The sequence below is a fragment of the Muscardinus avellanarius genome (genome assembly GCF_963383645.1).
Source record: "Muscardinus avellanarius genome assembly, chromosome: 17".
NCBI classification, from domain to species: Eukaryota; Metazoa; Chordata; class Mammalia; order Rodentia; family Gliridae; genus Muscardinus; species Muscardinus avellanarius.
The window spans coordinates 18071236-18098971 of NC_137803.1; the positions used below are offsets into that span (position 1 = coordinate 18071236).

General features: G+C 45.2%; 1 protein-coding gene across 1 annotated transcript; it reads left to right on the top strand.

Annotated features, from left to right (window-relative positions):
• Window positions 1-708: 708 nt before the first annotated feature.
• Window positions 709-27509, top strand: NARS1 (asparaginyl-tRNA synthetase 1; the record flags this gene model as incomplete). The annotated part of the gene is made up of 15 exons (XM_080714298.1): window positions 709-751; window positions 3480-3562; window positions 7566-7631; window positions 7732-7824; window positions 7910-7999; window positions 11259-11337; window positions 12792-12862; window positions 15681-15767; window positions 20396-20617; window positions 20728-20927; window positions 21660-21795; window positions 22147-22260; window positions 24593-24724; window positions 25046-25177; window positions 27378-27509. 15 exons carry the CDS (start codon window positions 709-711, stop codon window positions 27507-27509), a joined length of 1680 nt encoding a protein of 559 aa, XP_080570424.1.
• Window positions 27510-27736: the final 227 nt, after the last annotated feature.

Sequence of the window (27736 nt, forward strand, 5' to 3'; positions counted from 1 at the left end):
TCTAGCATATGGGGATCTGAGCCCCATCTGGTCTGGTTTCCAAGAGGGGCAGAATTGTTAGTCTCAGAAAGTTAACTTTTACAAAGCCGGGCGTAGTGGCGTATACTTTTAATCCCAACCTCTGGGAGGCTGAGACAGGAGGATCACTGTTCGGAGCCAGCCTTAGCTACTTAGTGAGGGTCCTTTGTAACTCAGCGAGAACGTGTTTCAAAATAAAGAATAAAAAATAGGGCTGGGGGTGTAGCTTGGAGGTAGAATGCCCCTGGGTTTCATCCCCAGTACTGCAGGGAAAAAAAAGAAAAGAAAGAACGTGTTTCAAAATAAAGAATAAAATATAGGGCTGGGGGTATATCTCGGAGGTATAATGGTATAATGTCCCTGGGTTCCATACCCAGTACCGCAAAAGGAAAAAAAAAAAAAAAAAAAGCTAAATTTGAAAGCCAGTACTGAACAAGAAGGATTGAAGCCGAGCAGCAAATTTAGGGCGGAGGAGAGGGGGCGGAGCCAGACATCCCGTGACCGGAAGTTGCTTCTGCCCTGAACAAACATGGCGGCGGCGGCGGCGCTCGCCCGTCTCCCGTAGCCAATGGAACTCCGACGCTCGACTGACTCACCCCGGCGACTCTGCCCTAGGTTGTATGACGCGACGCTCAGCCTTAGAGTCGCGGGTGCACGTTGGGGTGACCGGGCGGCCGCGGCGTGCGGGCGATGTCTTTGGAGGTGACCAGGGCGACTCAAGGGATGGTGCTGGGTGAGTGCGGTCGGCCTCGGCGGCCCCTCGGCGGGCGCACGGCGGCCGCTCCCCGCTCAGTTTGGAATGAGGAGCGAGCGGAGGAGGAAGGCGCTGGACCCGCGCGGGCGGCCCTCCGCGCCCGGGCCGCGCGTCCCGAGCCCTGCGCGCCCCGGCTGCCGCGGCCATCGGTCCTGCCCCGGCGGAACGGGGGCGGCGGCCCCAAACAGGCAGCTCTTCAACAGATCTTCAGGAAGGGACTTAATCAGAATTGATTCTCTTTCGCACAGCCTCTTGCTTTTTTTTATTTCCGGTACTGGGGATTGTACCTGGGGCATTCTACCTCCAAGCTAAACCTCCAGCCATACCTTTTATTCTTTCTTTTGAAACAGGGTCTCAGGAAGTTCGCGTAACCCACGATCCTCCTGTCTCGGCCTCCCAAGGACTGGAATCGTAGACTTGCGCCACCGCACCCGGCCGCACAGCCTCATTTTTGTGCTGAGATTGGGGGTGGGGTGGAGGGAATTGAACCCAGGGACATTCTATCTCTAAGCTACACCCCCGGCCTGATTTTCCTTTTTAATTTTTTAGTTTGAAACAAGGTCTCACTCACTTGGTGAAACTGGCCTCGAACCTCCGATTTTCCTGACTCAGCCTCCCGACTCCTGGAATTACAAGTTTGCGCTGCCACGCCCGGTTTGTACTGAGATTTTCAGTAGAAGAAAAATAGTTTAGGAGATCTGGGCTGATTTGTTCAGTTTCAGTTTGTACAATTCCACAGTTTCGGTTTCTTTGGAAGGCCAGATGGAACTGATTTTTTTTTTTTTTTTTTTTGGAGGTGGAATCCAGAGGCTTTCTACCTCCGGGCTATACTCCCAGACCCATTTTCTATTTTATTTGGAAACAGGATCTCACTAAGTAGCTGAGGCTGGCTTCGAACCGTGTGATCCTCCTGTTTCAGCCTCCCAAGCGCAGGGATTACAAGCGTGTGCCACCACGCCCGGCTGGAACTGATTTTTAAATTTACTCTCTGTAGCAGGGCATTCCGGAGCATGCCTATAATCCAAGTACTTAGGCTGACACGGGATGATCACAGGTTCGAGGACGGCCTCAGCAACTTAGTGAGATCATGCTTCAAAATAAAAATAAAACTACCTCTGGATGTAGCCCAGAGGTAGACTGCCTCTGGGTTCAATCCCTAGTACCAAAACCCCCCACATTTGCTCTCTCTGCCATGGCATTGGGATGTTTAATTTACCTGCTGTACGACCTTTCAAGATGGATATTGTTTCCCCATTTTGTTAACAGATAAGTACAAAAGGGTTGAGGAAATTCCCCAGGACTTAAAATACTGCGGACAGGATCTGGGTCTGGCCACCTTAAACTCCCTTTCTTTATTGTTGGGTACTCAAGTAGAAGTACTGTAACAAGTTAAAGTGATCAAAAAGTTTATTTGAAGCCGGGCATGGTGGCGCACATTTGTAATCTCAATGCATGGTGGCGCACATTTGTAATCTCAATACTTGGGAGACTGAGGTTCAAGACCAGCCCCAGCTACTTAGTGAGGCCCCCCTGTAACTTAGTTAGACTCTATTTCACAATAAAGAGTAAAAAATAGGGCTGGGACTATAGAATTAAAAAATAGCTTGAAGGTAGAATGCCCCTGGGTTCAATCACCAGTACTGCAAAAAAAAAAAAAAGTTTAATTTGAGAGTCTAATTTAGGAGATGAATATCTTTTTTTGTGTGTGTGGTACTGAGGATTGGACCCAGAAACATTCTACCTCTAAGCTATATACCCGGCCCTGTTTTATTTTTTGTTTTTAAATTTTTTTATTTTTTATTTTTGCAGTACTAAGGATTGAACCCAGAGGTATTGTAGTTCTGAGCTACACTCCCAGCCCTATTTTATTTATTTATTTTGCAGTATTGGGGATTGAAGCCAAGGGCATTCCATCTCTGAGCTATACTCCCAGACATATTTTTTTTGTGTGTGGTACTCTTGATGGAACCAGGGGCCTTCTACTTATGGCCAATACTCCCAGACCCATTTTATATTTTATTTGGAAACAGGGTCTCACTAAGTTGCTGAGAGCCTCACTAAATAGCTGAGGCTGGCTTTGAACCCGTGTGAATCTCCTGTCTCAGCCTCCTAAGAACTGGGATTACAAACATGTGCTACCACACCCAGCATATTTTATTTATTTAGAAAAAAAAATTTTTTTTTTTTTTGAAGAACTGGGGATTGAACCCAGAGGCATTCTACGTCTGAGCTATACCTCCAGCCCCATTTTTATTCTTTTTGAAACAGTCTCACTAAGTTGTGGAGATCCTTAGTAGCTCGGGCTGGCCATGAACCTGCGTCCTTCTGCCTCAGCTTCCCATGTACTGGGATGGCAAGTGTGTGCCGCTATGCCCAGCTCCTATTTTTTATTTTTAAATGGTCTCGCTAGCTTGTTGAGTCTCACTATTTACTGAGGCTTTTCTTAAACTTAGGATCCTCCTGTCTCAGCTTCCCATATGCTCGGATTCCAGGCTTACAGGTGCGCGTCACCATGCCTGGCTCAGCTTTCCTTGAAATAGGAAAGTGGGGAAATAATTATGTTAACTTCTTTCTGACTGCAGTAATTTTTTACTAATTATATGCTTATTTTGTTCCCAAAGATAAATTTATGGGTAAAGTAGTTACATTATAAAGTGACCGAGAGTTATTGGCCAAACAAGTAACGTATTCTCGTTTTTGTCAACAGCAGAGCTGTATGTCTCAGATCGGGAAGGAAATGATGCTACAGGAGATGGAACCAAGGAGAAACCGTTTAAAACAGGCCTGAAGGTAGTGTGTCTTCATCGGGAAAACAGCTCAATGATTACGTGACTCGTCAAGATAGACTTTTGGTTTTGTTTCATGTAAGATGTGTCAAGTCGGCCTTTCATTGCTGTAACCAAAAGCCCCGACATAAGCAATTTCAAAGAGGAAGGATGTGTTTTGGCTCGTGGTTTCAGACTCTGGTCAGCTGGCTCCTTGCTTTGGGCCAGAGATGAGGCCTGGGTGGTAAGGGCGCATCAGGGAATCTGGTCAGCACAGCCGGGAAGCAGAGGGAGGGGAAGGGGTCAGGCATTGTTTAGTCTCCACTGCACACACCCGCCCACCCGCTCCTTCCATGTAGGGATCACTTCCTGTATTTTCAACACTTCCTCATAGGCCAGTCGGCCAGGATGGGTTAATCCTTGGATTAGGCAAGAGCCCCCTCGATCCATGACTACTCGGAAGCCCCACCTCTGAACATGACTGCATGGGGTCCAAGCCTATAACACGGAACCTTTGGGTGACCTTCTAGATCCAGACCTGAACATGGCATCTTGCTGTGTTTCCCAGCCTAGCCTCGAATTCATGGACTCAAGCTGCCCTCCTGCCTCAGCCTCCTGGATTGCTGAGAGTATAGATGCATACCACTGTGTTCTACTAAAGCACGTGTGTGTGTGTGTGTGTGTGTGTGTGTGTGTGTGTGTGTGTGTGTGTGTTACTGGGGATGGAGCCATGGGCATTCTACCTCTGAGCTACACCCCAGTCCTACTTTTTATTCTTTATATTGAAACAGGGCCTCACTGAGTTACAAAGGGCCTCACTAAGTAGCTGAGGCTGGCTGTGAACCCATCATCCTCCTGTCTCAGCCTCCCAATGCTGGGATTACAAGCATGCGCCACTGTGCCTGGCTTAAAGCACTAGGTTTTTATTTTTATTTTTTTGCGGGTCTAGGGATGGAACTCAGGCATTTGACCTCCGAGCTACACCTCCTGCCCTATTTTTTTATTCTTTATTTTGAAACCAGGTCTCACTGAGCTGCAGAGGGCCTCACTAAGTAGCTGAGGCTGCCCGCCAACCGCGATCCTCCAGGTCTCAGCCTCCCGAATGCTGGGGTTACAAGCGTGCGCCACCACGCCCGGCAAAGCACTAGGTTTTAAAAGAAAAATTTTTAAGAATGTATGTAATGTATGCAGATAATGTAGCTTTAAGACTGTTAAAAGATGAAGCTGGCTACGGTGATGTTCATATGTAATCTCAGTACTTGGGAGGCTGAGACAGGAGGATTGCAGCCTCTATGACTTAGTGAGACCCTGTTTCAAAATGAAAAAATGAAATTGGGCTGGGATTGTAGCTCAGAGATAGAATGCCCCTGGATTCAATCCTCAGTACCCCACCGCCACATACGCGCAAAATGTCAAAATGTTATGATGAAAACCTTAAGTTCTTTGAACATGTAAAATGGATGTCTGTGGGTACCTTCTTTCCTTTCTTTCTTTTTTTTTTTAACCACAAAGCTTTGCCTATTGGTATTTTTCCTCTCCAGTGAGTCAGGTTGCTGGTTTTCACAAATTGTGTAAAAATGAAAATTATCTTTCTTTAGTGACACTGAGCTCATATCCAGATCACTCCTCGGGTAAATTTTTGCTACAGTCCCACTGTCATCCTGATCCTTGAGACTCAAAGACCTGACTTACATCAGTGTATCAAAGATGGACCCATTTCTCAGAGCCAATTCATGCATCTGAAGCTGGAAACTAAAATGCCAGTTTATTGACATATGCTGTTATTTCCAGAATCCTTCCATGGAGTTAGCACATTCTTTCGAAGCAGAATTTTATGGAAAGCCAAATGAGATCAAAGGGTTCTCTGAGAGCTTGGACTCCACGTGGTGTACGATGAGTAATCCCGTCAGGTGAAGGTGTGGCCCAGGACACCCCCTCTGGGTAGCCACGGTCATACCTGTTGAGCAGGAATGCTGGGATCCCTCCTAAGCTGGGAGTCAGACAGTTATGCTTTGGTATGTCAGGCATGGCCCTTATTTTTTAGCTCTTGGAGGCAAGTCTTCCTCCTTTTTGGGAGTCTCTCTGTGATTCTTCAAAACTAATAACTCAAAAAAAGCCAGGCGTGGTGGCTCAGACTTGTAATCCCAGCATTCGGCAGGCTGAGGCAGGAGGATCGTGGTTCTCGGGTAGCCTCAGCTACTACTTACTGAGGCCATTTGCAACTCATTGAGACCCTGTTTCAAAATAAAGAATAAAATATAGGGCTAGGGGTGTAGCTTAGAGGTACTGCAAAAAAAAAAAAAAAATGACAACTTTGTTCAGAGGAAGCTCTGCAGGATGTCACTTAGCAAAAGTTTTGCCATTCTGATTTGAGGAATACATTTGACTCTTCAACTTCAGCAATATAAAAAGAGGGATTGGTGTAGACTGTCAGGGAGTGAGTTGTGAATGACCTGCAAGTGCAGGCGGCTCTGCCTAACCACAGGGATGGCGAGAGCAGACTCACAGCGACGACGGCCACGTGGAGACTAGGGTGTGTCGGCCATTACTGACTAAAATAGGAAGCTGCGTGTGACTGTATTCCTCTGATGTTTAACTGTTCATCTTTCTAGATGAACTCCCAGCCAGGCATGGCGGCGCACACTCGTAATCCAAGTACTTGGGAGGCTGAGACAGGAGGATCCCGGGTCCACAGCCAGCCTTGGCAACTTAGTGGGACCCTCGGTAGCTTAGATTCTGTTTCAAACTAAAAAATACAATGGAGCTGGGGTGTTTCTCAGGGGTAAAAAGCCCCTGCGTTCAAGCTCTAGTAACACACACACACACACACACACACACACACACACACACACACAAACACACACGGCAGATGAACTCTCATGGATCTTTTCAAAAGATCCAGGTTCCTTCTCTGTAGGAGTCACTGAGTTGGAACTGATGTCCTTTTAGAAAAGGTTAGTTTTTGTAAGCTTCAGATCTTTCACCAGGATAATTTGTTTCACTTTCTGTTTAACTTATTAACTTGAGAGAGATATTGAAAGTATATTTCAGCCGGGTGTGGTGGCACATGCCTGTAATCCCAGTGCTTTGGACGCTGAGACAGGAGGGTCACAGGTTTTGAAGACAGCCTTAGCAACTTAGCGAGATGCTGTTTCAAAATTATAAAGGGCTGGGGGTGTAGCACAGAGGTAGAATGCCTCTGGGTTCACTCACCGGTAAGGAAAGAAAATCAGAAGGGAAGAAAGCTGGTTTGAAGCAGTTTGTAAATATTCATCTTTACGTTCAATTCTTTTTTCAAAAACACATGAGCTATAGACTAGGAAGTGATGTGTAGCACAGCAGTGCCTGGTGTGCCTTAGCGCTGGTGAAGGAGGCAGTCTCCAGTAGTCTCTCAGGTCATAGGCCTTTAGCCCTCTGTGTGCGTCGCCATTACTGAGTTGGAGAATGTCTCCTCTCCCTCCCTTGATTCTTACGCAGCAGCCTCGTAGATGTCGTTCGCAGTTGGCTTTTGCCAGGAGCGGTTCTGTTGTGTCCCTGGGGCCACTTAAGATCAGCTGTTTCTTATCTGCTTGTCCTGGTCCTAGGACCTTTACCCCGTGCAGCGAGCAGGTGCCCCCTGTGGTGCAGTGTCAGCTTTAGCTGTTGGAGGCTGTGTGTGTGTGTGTGTGTGTGTGTGTGTGTGTGTGTGTGTGTGTGTTACTAGGAATGGAACCCTGGGGCATTCTACCTCCAAGCTACACCCCCAGCCCTATTTTTGATTCTTTATTTTGAACCTGGGTCCCACTGAGTTGCAAAGGACCTCACTAAGTAGTAGCTGAGGCTAGCCTCAAACCGTGGCCTTCCCATCTCAGCCTCCCAAATGCTGGGATTCCAGGCTTGCACCACCACGCCTGGCTGCTTTCTTCTTGACTCTTTTTGACTCTTGACAATGTTCTAAATTGGTGAAGTTGTTTCATAATTGAAGTGCTATTTTCAGGTATTATAAAACGCTAAAGGAATTCTTTTTTCTCTTTCTTTCTCTACCCAAGGCTTTGATGACAGTAGGAAAAGAACCATTTCCTACCATCTATGTCGACTCACAAAAAGAAAATGAGGTAGGGCGAATCAGAACCCGCGCAGGACTCTATTTTGAGGCTTAGTTTTCGTTAGGACCTAGAGGTCTTGAAGAAATGACGTGTGTGTCTTTCTCTGCAGAGGTGGGACGTCATTTCTAAATCGCAGATGAAGAACATCAGGAAGATGTGGCACAAGGAGCAGATGAAGAACGAGTCCCGGGACAAGAAAGAGGTGAGCAGGCAGTTTGCCGCTGTGGCATCTTTAAAGGCAGGGTGCCGGGAGCTGCGCTGACCAGTCGCTTTATTCTTACAATTAGGCAGAAGATAATTTGAGAAGAGAAAAGAACTTGGAAGAAGCGAAGAAGATTACGATTACTAATGACCCAAGTCTGCCGGAGCCCAGATGCGTACGTGTGATGTCATCCCCTGGTCGGGGACGGGCGGCGGGCCGTTCTTTCTGGGTTTGAGGGGCGTGCGCGCAGTTCGTCACTTTCCATTGGTGTTCTGTCCTATTAGAAGGGATAGAGAGAAACAGCGTATTAGAATGATGAGGCTGATTCTTTTTATTTTATTTTATTTATTTATTTAGGTGGTACTGGGGGTGGAACCCAGAGGCTTTCTACCTCCGGGCTATACTCCCAGACCTTTTTTTATATTTTATTTGGGAACAGGGTCTCACTACATTGCTGAGAGCCTCACTAAGTAGCTGAGGCTGGTTTTGATCCTTCTGTCTCAGCCTCCCAAGTGCAGGGATTACAAGCGTGCGCCACCATGCACGGCGAGGCTGATTCTTTAGAGGTTCATTTTAATGCAGAGCTTAGTAATCGCATGTTCTGGCTGAACTCTAGCTGACCTGGAACCCACAGGCGGCTGTGCTACCGAGCTGACACCATAAGATGAAACAAGGAAGTGGAAAATCATGAGTTTTTATCTCTTCCTTCTTTTTTCTTTCCCTTTCCCTTCTCCTTCCTCTTTCTTTTTTCTTTTTTTTTTTTTTTTTTCTTTGCGTGTTTGGGAATGGAACCCAGGGGCATTCAACCTCTGAGCTATACCCCCTGCCCTATTTTTTTTTATTCTTTGAAATGGTCTCACTAAGTTGCGGAGGGCTTCACTAAGTAGCTGAGGCTGTCCGCAAACCGTGATGCTCCGGTCTCAGCCTCCCAAATGCTGAGATTACAGGCATGCACCACCACGCCCGGCTTTTTTCTTTTATAAAAATTAAATTTCTTAAATTTATTTTTTGGCACTGGAGATTGAATCCAGGGGCATTCTACCTCGGATCTATACCCTCCAGCCCTGTTTTGTTTTTTTTATATCGAAATAGTCGCACGAAGTTGCTGAGGCTAGCCTTGAACCTGCAGTCCTCCTGTTTTAGCCTGTAAGTACTAGTATTACATGTACATATCACTTCACCCAGCTTTAGTAAAGTTTTTAAAAAAATTTTTCACTGGTGCATTATAATTGTACATTCTGTGGTTTTTTTCTTTTTTCTTTTTGGGGGGTGTACTGGGGATGGAAGCCAGGGGCATTCTACCTTTGAGCTATACCCTCAGCCCTATTTTTTATTCTTTATTTTGAAACAGGGTCTCACCGAGTTGCAAAGGGCCTCACTAAGTAGTAGCTGAGGCTGTCTGCAAACCTTGATCCTCCTGTCTCAGCCTCCCAAATATTGGGATTGCAAGCGTGTGCCACCACGCCTGGCTCATTCTGTGTTTTTTGTTTTTTTTGTTTTTTTGGGGGTTTTGGTGGTACTGGGGATGGAACCCTTCCTTCTACCTCCGGGCCACACTCTCAGACCTATTTTATATTTGGAAACAGGGTCTCTTAAGCCAGCGAGGCTAGCTTCGAACCTGCGCGATCCTGTCTCTGCCTCCCAAGCGTGGGGATTACAAGCGTGCGCCACCACACCCAGCTATTCTGTGCTTTTTAAATAGAAAAAAAAAATGTATCCAGATATAGTAGCACATGCTTGTAATCCCATTACTAGGGAGGCTGAGACAGGAGAATCACAGGTTTGTGACCAGCCTCAGCTACTTAGTGAGGTCTCTGCAACCTAGTGAGACTCTGTTTCAAAATAAAGAATAAAAAATAGGACTGGGGGTGTAGCTCAGAGGAATTCTCCTGGGTTCAATCCCCGGTACTGGGGGAAAAAAAAAAAAAAAACAAGTGCTTATGACTCATGGGACTGGGTCCATTCTTCTCATTCCTCCTGCTCTTTCCAGAACCCAGGCAGATGTGTTGGAGTGTGAAGGGCATGGTGTGGTTGCCAGTGGCCTTGCTGGTGAACTGGCTATTTCTCCTACTTCCTTAGGGATGGCCGTGTTCACCTTCCACCTCCTCCGTTCATCTTTGTTCTTCATCTTTCCAACAAAAGCCTTTGTTAGCTTCCAAGTCCCAGAGCGTGTTGAGAGGTGGGGCAGCTGTAGAAGGCTCTGTTGGAGCTCGGCTTGTAGCCATACTGGGGAGCAGGGACTCCACTTAGGACAAATTGAAATAACTACTTCTATAGCAGTATCTAAAGTTTTTCGGGTGTCTCTGTTATCAGTTTTGCACTAAGAAAATAATATTAAAAGGTGTGTGTGTGTGTGTGTGTGTGTGTGTGTGTGTGTGTGTGTGTGTTTACTGGGGATTGAACCCAAAGGCATTTTCCCTCTGAGCTACATCCTCAGCACTTTTTATTTTAATTTTTTGCAGTACTGGGATTTGAACCCAGGGGCATTCTACTCTGAGCTATACCCCCAGCTCTGTTTTATCTTTATTTTATTTTATTTTTATTTTATTTATTTATTTATTTATTTTTTTGTGTGTGTGGTACTGGGGTTCCTGGAAGCCCTTCTACCTCTGGACTACACTCCCAGACCTATTTTTACATTTTCATTTTGGAAACAGGGTCTCCTAAGCCAGCGCGCGCGGCTGGCTTCGAACCTTCGCGATCCTCCTGTCTCTGCCTCCCAAGCGCGGGGATTACAAGCGTGCGCCACCACGCCCGGCTTTATCTTTATTTTGAAACAGGGTCTCACTGAGTTTCAGAGGGCTTCAAAAGTAGCTGAGGCTGGCCACAAACCTGTGTCTCAGCCTCCCAAGTACTGGGAATACAAGCGTGTGCCACCATGGCTGGCACACTTTTTATCTTGTGTTTTGAAACAGGGTCTCACTAAGTTGCTGAGGCTGGCTTCAAGCCTGCAGTCCTCCTGTCTCAGCCTTCCAAGTGCTGGGATTACAGGTATAGGCAACCACACGTGGCTATAACCCACTTCAGTATGGTGAATTTTTTTTTTTTTTTTTTTTTTTTTTTTTTTTTTTTGGTGTGTGTGTGTGGTACTGGGGATGAAACCCGGGGGCCCTCTACCTCTGCGCTATACTCCCATACCTATTTTATATTTTATTTGGAAATAGTCTCACTAAGTTGCTGAGAGCCCCACTAAGTAGTGAGGCTGGCTTTGAACCTGTGCGATCCTCCTGTCCCAGCCTCCCAAGTGCAGGGATTACAAGTGTGTGCCACCACGCCCGACTTGGTGGAATTTTTTGTTGTAACCTGAAGTAGAGTAGCTGGCTGCAGTTTTGCATTATTTTTTATTTTTAACACTTTATTACTATCCATTTGATATTAGTGGTAACATTGGTATGTGATACATGATGTGATTGATTAAGTATTTACTTTGACAGGTGAAGATTCATGCGTTGGAAGGCTATCGAGGCCAAAGAGTGAAGGTGTTTGGCTGGGTCCACCGGCTACGTAGGCAAGGTGAGTCGTTTAAGGTTTTTTCCCCCCCTGTTTTTAATTAAGCAACACTGGTGTTAGATGAAAAAGAACATAAGAATATTTACTTGGGTTAATTAAAATTTTTTTTTTCTTTTTTGGTGGTACTGGGGGTGGTACTCAGAGGCTTTCCACCTCCAGGCTATACTCCCAGACCTATTTTATATTTTATTTGGAAACAGGGTCTCACTAAGTTGCTGAGAGCCTCACTAAGTAGCTGAGGCTGGCTTCGAACCTGCACGATCCTCCTGTCTCAGCCTTCCAAGCGCGGGGATTACAAGCGTGTGCCACCACGCCCGGCTTAAAAATTTTTTTTAAAAGGAGATAGTGATTTAAATCCTAACTATGTTCCTGTTTATTAATTTGCTTATTAATTTTGTTGTAATATGATAGAACCCAGAGGTATTTCACCTCCGAGCTACACCTGCTGTCCTTTTTTGTTTTGAAATGGGATTTTTTTTCTTTTCTTTTTTTGGTGGTGGTACTGGGAGTGGAACCCAAGGCATTTCTACATCCGGGCTATACTCCCAGACCTATTTTATACTTTATTTGGAAACAGGGTCTCACTAAGTTGCTGAGAGCCTCACTCAGTAGCTAAGGCTGGCTTCGAACCTGTGTGATCTTCCTGTCTCAGCCTCCCAAGCGCGGGGATTACAAGTGTGTGCCACCACGCCTGGCTCTTGTTCTTGCTAAGTTGCTGAGGCTGTCCTGCAACCTTTGATCCTCCTATCTCAGCTTCCCACATATTGGGATTACAAGCATGCGCCACCACGCCTGGCTAATTTGTTCCATTAAAATGGCTATTGAAAGTTTAAAAGTTAAGTACTGTCTTACTTGCAGTAGCAACTATAGTGAATAGGAGGGGTGCAGGAAATACTTGTCAGATTGAATTTTAATTAGTTAATGAAAAACTGGGTATACTACATAGGAAGGTCAGAGTCTAATCTGACACTTGGCCCTACCTAGGTGACCCTTAGAGTGCAATTGTATTCTGCTGCTCTCTTGGCCCTTCTTTATCTTTTTATTATTGTATAATATGTATTTTTATTGTAAATCTTTTTTTTTATTGTAAATGAAAAGAAATAGAACATAAATTTTTTTAAAAAGTGCTTCTGTGCCTGCGCCTGCGCCTGCACCTGCGTGCGGGGCTGGGCTGGCAACGCAGGGGCCTCGGTTGACTAAGACGTTGCACCTCCATCTTTCTGCCCATGGCCTTGCGGATGGCGACAGTCACGTGTGACTTAACAGTTCCGTACAGTGTGAGCACAACGTGTCTAGTGCTGTGTGGCAGTGTCACACGTGGGTACTTCAAAGATAAGGGGCCCCACGGGAGGTTTGAACTTAATTTTGGGTGTTTTTTTATGTAAGATGAAATTAAGAAAAGGTGCTTTCCAGCCCCTTGAGATCAGTCTGCCTAAATTTCTGTTTCTAATTTTTAGGAAAGAATTTAATGTTTCTGGTGTTGCGGGATGGTACAGGTTTTCTTCAGTGTGTCCTGTCGGATGATTTGGTAAGTGTTCTATATGGTTGAAAAGTACCTTTTTTTCTTAGGCGATTCCTTTATTGTTAATTTGGGGTATCTTAGGATCTATATGCATATTTTAAACCTTCATTTTGTGCATTATTAATACATATGTCAAAATGTGATCTTGAGCCGGGTGTGGTGGTGCATGCTTGTAATCCCAGCATTTGGGAGGCTGAGACAGGAGGATCATGGTTCTCGGCCAGCCTCGGCTACTTAATGAGGCCCTTTGCAACTCAGTGAGACCCTGTTTCAAAATAATAAAGAATAAAAAATAGGGCTGGTGGTGCAGCTTTGAGGTAGAATGCCCCTGGGTTCTATGCCCAGTACCACACACAAAAAAAATTCTTAAAAAAAAATGCGATCTTCTATACTATACATTTTTTAATTTTTTTGGTGGTACTGGGATTCCTGGAAACCCTTCTACCTTCAGGCTACACTTTCAGGCCTATTTTTTATATTTTTTATTTGGAAACAGGGTCTCTTAAGCCAGCGAGGCTGGCTTTGAACCAGCGCGATCCTCCTGTCTTCGCCTTCCAAGCGTGGGGATTACAAGTGTGCGCCACCACGCCCGGCTATACTATACATTTTTTAATTTCTTTTTTTTTTTTTTTTTTTTTCTAGTACTGGGGATGGGACCCACAGGCGTTCTATGCCTTCAGCTACACCCTCAGCCATATTTTTTATTCTTAATTTTGAAACAGGCTGTCATAAGTTGCAGAGGGCCTCACTAAGCAGCTGAGGCTGGCCATGAACCGCAGTCCATCTGTTTCAGCTTCCCAAGTACTGGGATTACAAACATGCACCACCAAGCCCGGCTTAAAACATTTTTTTAATTTCTTAATTAAGTTATGGGGAAAAGTTTTTATTCTAGAAAGTTCCTAACATAGAAGAGAATGGACAGTTGAAGAAATCCTTATCCCAGCGTCAGTAACTACCAGTGTGCAGCCAGTCTTATTCTGTTATTCCCACGGGCGTCATCATTCCATTTAAATAAGCTTTTGTATGCAGCTCTTCACAGAACCTCAGAATATTATCTAATAACTCATGAGATTCTCCAAGTGATTTTTTTTTCTTTCTGGTAGGGTTTGAACCCAGGGGTATTCTACCTCTGAGCTACACCACAAGCCTTATTCCTGTGACCCTCCTGTGTCACCCTCCCAAGTACTAGGATTACAAGTATGCACCAACATGCCTGGTTCCTAAATGACTTATAATGGTTTTTTTTTTTTTTTACAATTTTTTTATTTGAATGAAGAGCCAAAGAACTCTCCATTCCTGCATTTAGTTAGTATGGCTTAGGAATCTCAGTCTGTAACAGAGCCATCATTCTGCTTTTTTCCCTTACAGTATTGGGGCTGCTGCTCAAGAGCACTCTAACACTGAGTAACATTCTCAGCCCTTCTTAGTTATTATTGTTTTTTTTTTGTGTGTGTGGCACTAGAAATTGAACTTGGACATTTTGTCCAAGTTCATAAAATAGCTATAACCTATAAAATATAAACCATTTGATAAAATATTCTATGAAATATAAGTATATTTATAGGATATAAATATATTCTAAAAATATAAAATAGCTATAACCTATTTTATTTCTATTGAAAACCAGGGTCTTACTAGGTTGCTGATAGTCTTACTACTTGCTAATGCTGTCCTTAAACCTGGGATCCTCCTATCTTAGCCTCCCAAGCACTGGGCTTACAGGCATGCTGCACCACACCTGACCCTTTTTAATATTTGAGATAGTCTCATTAAGTTGCCCAGACTGGCCTCCAAATTGAGGTTCTCCTACCTCAGCCTCCCAAGGTGCTGAGATTATAGGCACATGCCAACAAACCCAACTTCTCTGTAGCTTTCTCTCAATGACTTTAAGAAGGGTAGATGGGCTCTGTCTCTTGTTTAAAATAGATTTGGAAAGCAGGGCACGGTGGCCAGGCCTGTAATCCCTGACCTTGGGAGGCTGAGACAAGAGGATCACAGGTTCGCAACCAGCATGAGCTATTTAGGCCCTTTGCAACTTAGTGAGACCCTGTTTCACAGTAAAGAATATAAGCCGGCGTGGTGGCGCACGCTTGTAATCCCAGCAATGGGGAGGCTGAGGCCGGAGGATTGCGGTTCGTGGACAGCCTCAGCTACTTAGTGAGGCCTTCCACAACTCAGTGAGACCCTGTTTCAAAATAAAGAATAAAAAATTGGGCAGGGGGTGTGGCTCGGAGGTCAAATGCCTCTGGGTTCCATCCCCAGACCCGCAAAAAAAAAAAGAATAAAAAAATAGGGCTGGGGTTGTAGCTCAGAGGTAGAATGCCCCTAGGTTTAATCCCTAGTATTGCAGAAAAAAAGGATTGGAAAAAAATTTTAATTGATGTTATTTTTTTAAGTGATGGGGGCTGGAGTCTTTTACCCTTGTCTCTGTGTGTCAGGTGGGGACTTGCATATATATTCCCTGACTGCACAGTCACATATCGCTTAATGATAGGATCGCATTCTGGCAATTTTGTTGTGAATGTTGAGTGTACTTATACAGAGCAAAATAGCTGTGATGTCATTAGTGATGCCGTCTTCAGGGATGACTGTTGTGTGTGGTCCACTATTGATAGAAAAGTCATGTGGCACATGGCATTATTAGTAAGTTTCTGCTTCCCATAAAAGTAGCTACTCTATTAATACTAAAAATTTGACGGCAGTCTCATTGTGTATTGTACTAGTATTTGAACCAGATAACTTGTTTGTAAATAACCCCTAATTGTTTATATGTTACTGGAGTCTTCTATTGTTAATATCTTAATCTGAACTTTGTCTTCTAAAGTGTCAGTGTTACAACGGAGTGGTGTTGTCCACGGAGAGTAGCGTTGCAGTGTACGGGACGCTGAAGCTTACCCCAAAGGGCAAGCAGGTAAGTGGATCGGGCTGGCCCTGGAGCAGCGATAGGAGCTAGTTTGATCGCCAGTGTCTTTACTTACACTCCTGGTGTTTGGCATATAAATACATAAATGTGAAGAACTTGTAAGCTTACTGTATCTTTCTTTTTCCAGTGAAATATGTACACTGTGCATCTTGTCTTAGTTCATTTCTTGTTTCTGTAACAAAAACCACAGATTGGGTAATTTGTAAAGAAGAAGTTACTTCTCAGCCAGGCTTCGTGGTGCACACTTGTAATCCCTGTACTTAGGAGGCTGAGCCAGGAGGATGGTAGGTTTGTGGACAGCCTCAGCAACTTAGTAAGGACCTCTGCAACTAGTGCGACCCTATTTCCAAATAGAAAATAAAATAGGGCCGGCGGTGTAACTCAAGAGGTAGAATGTCCCTGAGTTCAGTCCCCATTACCAAAAAAAAAAATTTTTTTTCCTCATATTTCTGGAGCCTGGGAGATCCAGGACTGAGGGCTGCATGGTGCGGGCCTTATTTGTATGTCATAACATGGTGGGACGATGTGCACCAGATAGAAACAGGACGCGGCTGGGCTCCCTTTACAGCAACCGCAGCCTAGAAACTCACTCCCAAGAAAGTGACATTAATCTCTTTATGTGGGCAGAACCCTTAATACAGAAACTCCTCCCATCAAGCCCCGCCTCCCAGCATTGGTGCAGTGGGTCCGTGTGGGGTATTACTGGTGAGTGAGCTCAGACGCGTGCTACCTCCGGACTGTACTCCCAGGTCTATTTTATTTTTTAATTTTGAAACAGGGTCTTGCTAGGTTGCCGAGAGACTTCTGAGAGGCTGTCCTCAAGTCTGTGATCAATCTTCCTGTCTCAGGCTCCCAAATACTAGAATAGTAGACGTGCCCCACTGCTCACCACGCCCTGCTTGCAATGGTATTTAAATGTTATCTCGTGTGTGTGTGTGTGTGTGTGTGTGTGTGTGTGTGTGTGTGTGTGTGAGACTTGCGATTGAACCTTGGGGCATTCTGCCTCTGAGCTATATCCCCAGCCCTTTTGATTTATTTTTATTTCCTTCCTTCCTTTTGGATGGAGCTCAGAGGCATTCTACCTCCTAGCTACACCCCTAGCCTGATCTTATTTCTTATCTGGAAGCAGAGTCTCACTAGGTTGCTGAGAGGCTTGCACAGTTGCCAAGGCTGGCTTTGAACCTGCGATCCTCCTGTCTCAGCCTCCCAAGTACGGGATTACAAGCATGTACCAGCATGCCTGGCTTATTTTTTTGTTTTAAAACAGAGTCTCGCTATGTTGCCGAGAGTCACCACCACACCCAGCTTGCCCTGCCTTTTGAAGGGGACAGAAACTCAAACCATTGTGCAATTCATATGATAAGAGAGCTCGGGGATGTCCAGCCTTACAGACATCCTGAGTAGCCCTCATGCGCTATGATGTAGCCACTTCCTGTGGGTGTAGGGATAACTGAGCTACATGGAAATACAGCCTTCTCAACCTGCCTGAACATTTTTAGAAAACAAAAAAACAATACTATAAACCTCAAACTTTCTGACCAGAAATTGGAAAGCCTTGTTTAAAAAAATTAAATACATCCCTGATATTCATAGAGACATTTATTTCTTTATCAAACGTACATAACCTTTGATTACAGTTTCATGTTGGTTAGTTATGGTTCAAATAACTATGGTTACTCGCCCGGCGTGGTGGCACACGCTTGCAATCTCAGCACTTGGGAGGCTGAGACAGGAGGAGCGCAGGTTTGCAACCAGCCTCGGCTACTTAGTGAGACCCTGTTTCAAAATTTAAAAATGGGGTTGGGGGTATAGCTCAGAGGTAAAATGGCCCGGGGTTCAGTACTGGGGGTGGGGGGGGGGGGAGACTATGGTTAATTATTGCCTCAGAAAGAAAACAAAACAAGTGTAATATTAACCACCAGAGGGAGCAAGCGGTCCTGATCAAGAAGATTTTTTGTGTGTCTGTGTGTGTGGTACTAAGGATTGAATTCAGGAGAATCCTACCTCTGAGCCACACTCCCAGCTCCTCCCTCCCTCCCTCCCTTCCTGTCTTCCTTTCTTCCTGTCCTTTATTTTGAAACAGATTTTACTAGGTTGACAAGAATCTCACCACTTGCTGAGGATGTCCTTGAACCTGTGATCCTCCTGTCTCAGTCTCCTAAGTATTTGGATTATATTACAAGCATGGTGTCACGGGGTTCATGTAAAAAAAAAGCTCTTTATAAAAATGTATATCTGAGCTGGGTGTGGCGGTATATCCTTGTAATCCTGAGACAGGTGGATTGCAGGTTTGTGGCCCGCCTCAGCTACTTTAGATTCTGTTTGAAAATAAAGAAGAATAGGGATGGGGATGTAGCTCAGAGGTAGAATGCTCCTGGGTTTAATCCCCAGTAAAACACATACACACTCTCACACACACACACACACACACACACACACATGGGATGTAGCTCAGAGGTAGAATGCTCCTGGGTTCAATTCCCGGTAAACACACACACACACACACACTCACACACACACTCTCTCTCTCTCACTTGAATTTAGGCCAGGGCTGGTGGAGAGTCATCCTCTACTGGAGGGGAGGAAGGAGTGCTGGGATTCCAGGGAACCAGGGTGGGGCCGTATGAGCCATTGCAACATAAAACACTGCAAATGCCAAAAAAGGAAGAATATCTTCAAGTTCACCAAGTGTTCCTTGGAAGTAATGTGATTACAAAACGAAGTGGTTGTCATAGTTACTTACTGTCCAGTTATACATCCTATAATATGTGCCCTTTTTGTGTGTGGTACTGAGAATTAAGCCCAGATGCATTCTACCTTCTACCTCCAAGGTACACCCGCAGGCCACTTTTACTTCTTATTTGGAAACAGGGTCTTGCTCGGTCGCTGAGAGTCTCACGTCTTGCTGAGGCTGTGATGCATGATATTTTAAATGAATGGCTAGCTGGGTGTGGTAGCACCTGCTTTAATCTCAGTATTTGGGAGGCTGAGATAGGAGGATTGTAGGTTCGCAGCCAGTCTCAGCAACTTCGTGAGGTCTTCCACAACTTAGACCCTGTTTCAAAATAAAGAATAAACAAATGGAGCTGGGGGTTTAGCCCGGAGGTAGAATGCCCATGGGATCAATTTCCAGTTCTACCAAAAAAAAAAAAAAATTTGCTAGTGGGCTGCAATGGCCCAAGCTTGTAGTAATCCCTGTACTTGGGAGGCTGAGATAGAAGGATCACAAGTTTAAGGACAGCCTCCGAAAATAATGACTCTCATCAACCTAGCAAGACCCTGTTTCCAAATAAAAATAGGGCTGGGGGTATAGCTCAAAGGTAGAATACCCATGGCTTCTATCCTTTGTACCAAAAATAAACAAACAAATAAATAAATGAATTGCTAAGCCAGGTGTGGTGGTTCACGCTAGTAATCCCAATATTTGGGAGGCAAAGGATAAAGCTGGCGTGGTGATGCATGCTTGTAATTCCAGTACTTGTAATCCCAGTACCTCCTGGTTCGCGGACAGCCTCAGCTACTTAGTGAGGCCCTTGCAACTCAGTGAGACCCTGTTTCAAAATAAAGAATAAAATAGCTGGGCGTGGTGGCACATGCTTGTAATCCCCACCTTGGGAGCCGGAGACAGGAGGGTCGCACAGGTTCGAAGCCAGCCTTGCTGGCTTAAGAGACCCTGTTTCCAAATAAAAATATAAAATAGGTCTGGGAGTGTAGCCTGAAGGTAGAAAGCCCCTGGGTTCCATCCCCAGTAGCATACACACACACACACACACACACACACGGGTTGGGGATGTAGCTGGGAGGAAGAATGCCCCCATGGGTTTCATCCCTAGCACCGCTCAAAAATAAAGCAAGACAAAACAAAAAAAAAAAAAAAAAGAATTTCTTTTAGTCTATTAGGGGAGAATTTGAATTTTTTCTATATATATCCCAAAGATTAACCACTTTTAATAAAATCATTGCATTTAAGTTTTTTAGTGTGGATAAATATGTTAAATTACTGGGCAAAGAGTAGAAAGATACACTGAAATGTTAATAGCAGTTTCTAGCTACCCCAGTTAATAAATTATAGTTTATCTTCTGGCTTGTACTTTTCTATTAAACATGTATGTGTATTTATTTACTCTGAAGGAAATCTTAAATGTAAGCTGGTGGTACATGCCTGTAATCCCAGCAACTTGGGAGGTTGAAATAGGAGATCTCAAGTTCCAGGTCAGCCTGGGCAACTTAGCAAGACCCTGTCCCAGAATAAAAAGGGAGTAGTGGTACACACCTACAATCCTAGTTCTTGGGAGGCTGAGACAGGACGATTGCAAGTTCCACATCAATTTCAGCAACTTAGTGAGACCTTGAGCAACTTAGCAAGACCCTGTTTAAAAAATAAAAATGACCGAGGGTGTAACTCAGAGGTAGAATGTTCCCGGGTTCAATCCCCAGTACCAAAAAGTATATATATTTCAAAAGGGCTGGGGATGTAGCTCAGAGAATGCCTTTGCCTGCCATCCCTAGTACAAAAATAAAAGCAGGAGGGAGGTAGTGTCAGCTTACCGAAACACGGCACATGGAGTGAAACGTCCCCCTGCTGACTTTTCTTCCCAATCCCCTTCTGAACAAAGGCTCCGGGCGGCCACGAGCTGAGCTGTGACTTCTGGGAGCTCGTGGGCTTGGCCCCGGCTGGAGGAGCTGATAACCTGATCAATGAGGAGTCCGACGTCGACGTCCAGCTCAACAACAGGCACATGATGATCCGAGGGGAAAACATGTCCAAGATCCTCAGGGCGCGCTCCGTGGTCACCAGGTGCTTCCGCGACCACTTCTTCGACAGGGGCTACTGCGAAGTAAGCGCGTTGCTCAGCGGTGGCCCGCAGCGCCCTCTGCTCTTGGGGAGCTCGCAGGGCAGGGGGTGCTCACGCCCCGCTCTGTTTGCTCCTCCTTCCCCTGTGAATAGGTTACTCCTCCGACCTTGGTGCAGACGCAGGTAGAAGGCGGCTCCACGCTCTTCAAGCTGGACTATTTTGGGGAAGAGGCATTTCTGACCCAGTCCTCGCAGTTGTACCTGGAGACCTGCATCCCAGCCCTCGGAGACGTGTTCTGTATCGCACAGTCCTACAGAGCGGAGCAGTCCAGAACCCGAAGGCACCTGTCTGAGTATGCGATTGGTTTTTTGTTGTTGTTGTTGTTTTTAAATATCTTTAAAAAGAAAATCGTTATATAGGTAACTGATGTCTCTATAAAAAAAATTAGTGGATTATGAGGGTAATGGGAGAAATGTTAAGTTTCTCTTTTAGGCCACAGTTAAGCTCCACTTTTTTTTTTTTTACACTTAGCCTTGATCCTTTGTGTGTTAAGGAATAAACAAGGAATTATTAGTCAAGAGGGCCACGCCTAAGCACAGTGGCTCATGCCTGTAATCCCAGTACTCGGGAGGCTGAGACAAGAGGAGCGGAGGTTCAAGACCATCCTCAGTGATTTAGCAAGACTCTCGGCAGCCTAGTGAGACCCTGTCTCAGAGCAAAAACATGAAAAGGGCTTGGGGGGGTGTAGCTCAGAGGTAGATTGCCCCTAGATTCTACCCCCAGTAACACACACACATACATGCACACCAGAACGGTATCCAAAGCTCATTTGCAGAGTTGGGAATTGGTCAGAGTGTTGGAATTTCACTTTTCTGAGTAGTTTCCCAGTGTCACAATCTTTGCTTGAGAAACACAGTGTAAAAGAAGAGCAATTGCCAGGCAAGGCGGCACACACCTGTAATCCCAGGAACTGGGAGGTGAGACAAGAGGATCGCAAGTAGAATGCCCCTGGGTTCAATTCCCAGTATCCTCCCTCGCCAAAATAAGACGAAGAGCGACTCTAAGCCAGCGTCTTGCTCTCCAGATACACCCATGTGGAAGCCGAGTGCCCGTTCTTGACCTTTGAGGATCTCCTCAACCGCCTGGAGGACCTGGTCTGTGATGTGGTGGACAGAGTCCTGAAGTCACCTGCGGCCAGCATAGTGTATGACCTCAACCCGGTAGGTGGAGTGTCTTATGGACGTGAAATGAAAATTATACACCAATCAAAAAAATACTTTAAGAAAATTATAATCCGTTTGTGGATGACAGTGGCTTTGTAGTTTTGATGGTTTGTTGGCTGCAATAAGTGACTGATATTTTGAAGCCCCAAATCTGCTCGCAGTCATCACCAGTAACTGCAAAATATTTCAACTTACGTAAGAGGAAGTTCATAGGCTTTCAGTTTTCGGGATGTTCACATTATTTCCTAGTTTGAAGTAGTATTTTATAATCATGGTGAGTAGTTTTTCTTGTTAATGAACATTTTGGTGTTGCGGCCCTTTATGCTGTATTTTTCCTTTGTACTATAGAACTTCAAGCCCCCTAAACGTCCTTTCAAACGGATGAACTACTCAGACGCTATTGTGTGGCTCAAAGAACACAACATAAAGAAGGACGATGGGACTTTCTATGAGTTCGGAGAGGTAGGCCGTCCTTCTCCTCCTCGCTTCGCGGGTGTTAGCGGGAGGGCGGTGACTGCGGACACACTGCTGACCTCTACGGCAGTAGCCGAGCTGCTCCGCTCCGTGGTCCTTGGAACCCGCCTTTTCTGCAGTGCTCCACTAACACTAGCGCGTTTGTACTTTCCTTCACACACCACCTTTCATTTCTTTTCCTCCTTCGTGGGCCTCCCTCAGCCTCTGCTTGTAAACGACACTCCCGGCCTTCCAGCCAAGCAGGGGCGCCCTAGAAGATTGTGAAGCCTTTCAGATCTCGTGCAGAATGTGGATACACATATATGTTCGTTTTGTTTTTCTGGAAATATCTGGTGCTTTCCAAAGGGATTTATTCCCTTCAGAACAGTGATTTAAAACTCCTTTGAGCCGGGTGTGGTGGTGCACGCTTGTAATCCCAGAGCTTGGGAGGCTGACAGAGAAGGATCGCTGAGTTTGAAGCCAGCCTCAGCTACTTAGTGAGACCCAGGGGCTTTCTACCTCCGGGATATACTTCCAGACCTATTTTATACTTTTTTATGTGGAAACGGTCTCACCAAGTTGCCGAGAGCCTCGCTAAGTAGCTGAGCCTGGCTCCGAAGCGTGAGCCACCACTCGCGGCGAGTGTCTTGTGTGTGTAACTGTTCTTTGCGTAGTATTTGTAAATCGAGTTATTTTATAGGTGAAAAGGAAGTAGTTGCTGCTAACTAGAATGTGGTTTCGGTGTTTAAGAGACATTTACGAGAGGACAAACAATATGCTAGGTGTATAAATCGCCTGTCTTGTCTTGTGACATTACTTCATGTGGCACAGTAGCACAGTTTGAACTGAACTTGAATGCTTTGGCATGCTCACAGTGTGACAAGTAGAAAGCACAGGAGTGAACCGGTGTGCCTCTGCCTGCCCCACTGTGTCACAGACGGCTCCTGCTCCCGGCTCTGGAGGTAACATCCTCCAGGCAAGGTTGTGGAGCTAAACAAGCCAGATGCCTAGCAGGGCCCACGGCCCCGAAGCCCCCGTGCATGTCAGCACGGGCTGTCCTGGCTTCTGTCCCGCCCGTGGGGTGCTAGAATAGTAGTGATCTGCAGGCTTTTCAGGAGGTGGCAAGGCCCCTCTTCCCTTAACTTAGTCCTGTGCAGAGCGCCAGCGTGTGTGCAACACCAGCCAGGAGCCGGGGCTTCCCCTTCTCTCCTCTGCCCCGGCTGGCGCAGGCCCCGCCGCAGCTTCACCTGGTCAGGGCACCGCTTAGCTCCCTTCCAGATCTTAACTAAACAGATCCCCAGCCTTCTCCGCCACCTCTCAGTCAGGTTTTTACAGGGGCAGCGTTTTCAGTTTTCCCTTGGGTTTGGGTGTGGTCTACCTGAGGCTCCTGAGAGAGAAGCTGATGGCCTTGGCTAACTATTTCTTGGTTAACTATTTCAGGTGTGCTTGTACTTACTGATTTGATATTAGAAGGCATAGCCGAATTATTATAATAGGAAAGAAGTATAGGCAGTCACAGGAGAGTTAAAGAAGCGTATCATTAAAGGCGCGCTCCGTGCGTACACTGATGGTGCCGTAGGGCTGAATATTCACTGGTCACCGTCGACCTCTTTGTGTGTGTGGTACTGGGGATTGAACCGGGGTAGTCTGCCTCCAACTGTACCCCAGTTCTTTTTGTTTTTTTTAATTTTTAAAATTTTTTTGTGGTACTGGGATTCCTGGAAACCCTTCTACCTCCGGGCTACACTCCCAGACCTATTTTATATATTTTTTTATTTGGAAACGGTCTCTTAAGCCAGCAAGGCTGGCTTTGAACCTGCGCAATGCTCCTATCTCCGCCTCCCAAGCGCAGGGATTACAAGCGTGCCCACCACGCCTGGCTCTATTCTTTATTTTTGAAGCAGGGTCTCACTGAGTTGTGCATGCCTCACTAAGTAGCTGAGGCTGGCCCCGAACCTGCAATCCTCCTGTCTCAGCCTCCCAAGTACTAGAATTACAAGCATGAGGCACCAGGCTTGGCTCACCTTCTCTTTTGAAACTAAGGAGACCTCATTTTGCTATAGAGCATGATAAAACTGGCTACCGAATAAAAGCTGAGTAGTGTTTACTCACAGCTTAGAGACAGTAGGGTGTTTGAAGATGTACTGAAGGAGGATGTGAACCTTTGACAGTTCCCTAATTGCTGTGTGTACGTGTATAAATCATTCCTTACATCATTGTGCATGGATTGGTGTGTATTCTTGACCTCATTGCATTTCCAGGAGGGAGGCCAGGTTCTGGGCTGAAAGCTGCTTTGGTGCATTTTGAGTATAAATGCTAATGAAGTCTTATTTAACCTCAGGATATCCCAGAAGCTCCTGAGAGACTGATGACAGACACCATTAATGAACCAATCTTGCTGTGTCGATTTCCCGTGGCGATCAAGTCCTTCTACATGCAGCGATGTCCTGAGGATTCCCGCCTTACTGAATCTGTCAGTTTGTGATTCAGAGGATTGTTAGAAGTTTGGGATTTTAAGGGAGTGGGGACTGTCATTTGGAATAAGATCACAAATATTTGGAATATTTAAATATTGAAAATTTAGAATGACAGTAATTAAGTGGGCTTTTTTCTTCCTCAGGTTAATATGCTTTTGTTGGGGAATTTGAGTATGTGAATTTTGCATGATAATAGTGCTTCCTTTAGCACTATTATCCTTTAAAAATAGTAGTTTTTATTGAAGCCCTATAGCCATGCCATGTCTGCTAGCCCGGTGTGATGGTGCTTTTACTTATTTTTTTACTTGTATTTAAAGGTGGACGTGTTGATGCCCAATGTTGGTGAGATTGTGGGAGGCTCGATGCGTATCTGGGACAGTGAAGAAATACTGGCAGGTTATAAACGGGAAGGGATCGACCCCACTCCATATTACTGGTATACAGATCAGGTAAAAACAATTTTTTAAACATTTAAAATTTTATTTTCATTGTAATAGTTCTGTATACACTAAAATTTTTAAGAAGAGAATTCCAAGTGGAACCTTGGGTTTTGATTGTTTGTGTTGTGTTACTGGGAATGGAACCCAGGAGCGTTCTACCTCTAAGCTACATCCCAAGCCCTCTTTTATTATTTTATTTTGAAATAGGGTCTCACTAAGTTGCTGGGGCTAGCTGTGAACTTGTGATTCTCAGTTACTGGGTGCAACATCATGCCCAGTATACTCTGGTATTTGAATGAGGTATATTTAACTTTGTGGTTATTATAATGTCTCTTTGACCAACCTATATTTGAACTCCTCTTTAACTGCCAGCCTTGCTCATTGCTGCAGTTTGTAAACTATATCATTAGATCCTATCAATGTCTAGTCCTCTTCATTTTTTTTTTGACAAATAGAGTTCTTGACTTGGTTTAGAAGATTATTTTTCATACTGAATTTCTTACATGTGGTTCATGAAGGCATATAGATTATGGGTTGAAATTTTTCTTTCTTTTTTTTTTTTTTCTTTTTTTGGTGGTGGTACTGGGGATGGAACCCAGAGGCTTTCTACCTCCGGGCTATACTCCCAGACCTTTTTATTTGGAAACAGGGTCTCACTAAGTTGCTGAAAGCCTCACTAAGTAGCCGAGGCTGGCTTTGAACCCGTGCGATCCTTCTGTCTCAGCCTCCCAAGCGCAGGGATTGCAAGCGTGCGCCACTATGCCTGGCTTGCTTTCTTCCTTCCTTCCTTCCTTCCTTCCTTCCTTCCTTCCTTTCTTTCTTTCTTCCTTCCTTCCTTCCTTCCTTCCTTTCTTTCTTTCTTTCTTTCTTTTTTTTTTTTATACTGTGGTACTGGGGATGGAACCCAGGGCCCTTCTACCTCTGGGCTACACCTCCAGACCTACTTTTTTTATTTGGAAACAGGGCCTCGCTAAGTTGCTGTGATCTTTCTATCTCAGCCTCCCAAGTATTGGGATTACAAGTGTGTACCACCTCGCCCGGCTTTGGGTTGAATATTGTGTGTATGTGTTGGGGGAGGGGGATTGGGGATTGAACCCAGGGGCATTCTACCCATGAGCCACACCCCCAGCCCTACTTTTCTTTATTTTGAAACAGGGTCTCACTAAGCAGCTGAAGCTGGCTGCAAAACGGTCATCCTCCACACCTGACTTTTTGAGTTGATTTTTTTTTTTTTAATGTAGTGCTGGGGATTGAACCCAGGGGCATTCTATCTCCGAGCTTCACCCCTAGCCTGATTTTTTATTTATTTTGAAACAGGGTCTCACTAAATTGTGGAGGGCCTCACTAAGTAACTGAGGCTGGCTGCAAACCTGGATCCTCCTGTCTCAGCCTCCCAAGTACTAGGATTACAATGTGCCACCATGCCTGACTTTGAATTGAATTTTTATCCACAATGAGCTAATTCTATTCACAGTAGAAAATTTAAATTTTTCTAGACGAAATTTATTTACTTATTTTGTGGTACTGGGGATCGAACCCAGGGGCAATCTACCTCCAAGGTTCATCCCCAGCCCTATTTTATATTTTTTATTTTGAAGTCGGGTCTCACTGGGTTGCAAAGGGCCTCACTTATATAGCTGAGACTGTCCACGAACTGGGATCCTCCTGTTTTAGCCTTCCAAATGCTGGGATTGCAAGCATGCACCACCATGCTTAGCTTTCTAGATGAAATTTTAAATTAAGCATGTAAGCCGGGTTCAGTGGCACACACCAGTGCTTGAGGCTGAGATAGAAGGATTCTAGGTTGGAGGCCATCCTTAGTAACTTAATGGACCCTCTACAAGTGAATAAGACCCTGTTTCAAAAATCAAAAGGAAGGCAGGTGTGGTGGGACACGCTTGTAATTCCAGCATCTGGGCGGATGAGACAGGAGGATCACAGTTCACAGACAGCCTCAGCTATTTAGTGAAGCCTCTGTAACTCAGTGAGACCCTGTTTCAAAATAAAGAATAAAAAATAGGGCTGGGGGTGTATTTTGGAGGTAGAAAGCCCCTGGGTTCCATCCCCAGTGCACACACACAAAAAAAAAATCAAAAGGGATGGGGGTGTAGTTGGGAGGTAGAATGCCCCCGAGTTCAATCCCCAGTACCACCAAATAAATGAATACATACATAGAGCGTTCATTCTTCTCTCTCCTTTTACTTACCAGAGGAAGTATGGCACCTGTCCTCATGGGGGCTACGGCTTGGGCTTGGAGCGATTCCTCACGTGGATTCTGAATAGGTACCACATTCGAGACGTGTGCTTGTACCCTCGGTTCGTGCAGCGCTGCAAGCCCTGATTTGCTTCTGAAGAAAAGAATCCAGCTAACAAAGGAGCCAGGCACCTGTTAGAAAAACCAAAAAGCCAAGATTGCCCTGCTTGTTCTACTTGGTGTAATTGTTTCTGTTTCTGCTTTTTATTTTCACAATCATAAAAAGTAGCCCATGTTACCTGAATATCAACGTGACATGTCATTTTAAGAAAAATGCCCATTACCAAGATTGGAGAAATGTGTGGTGTGTGACT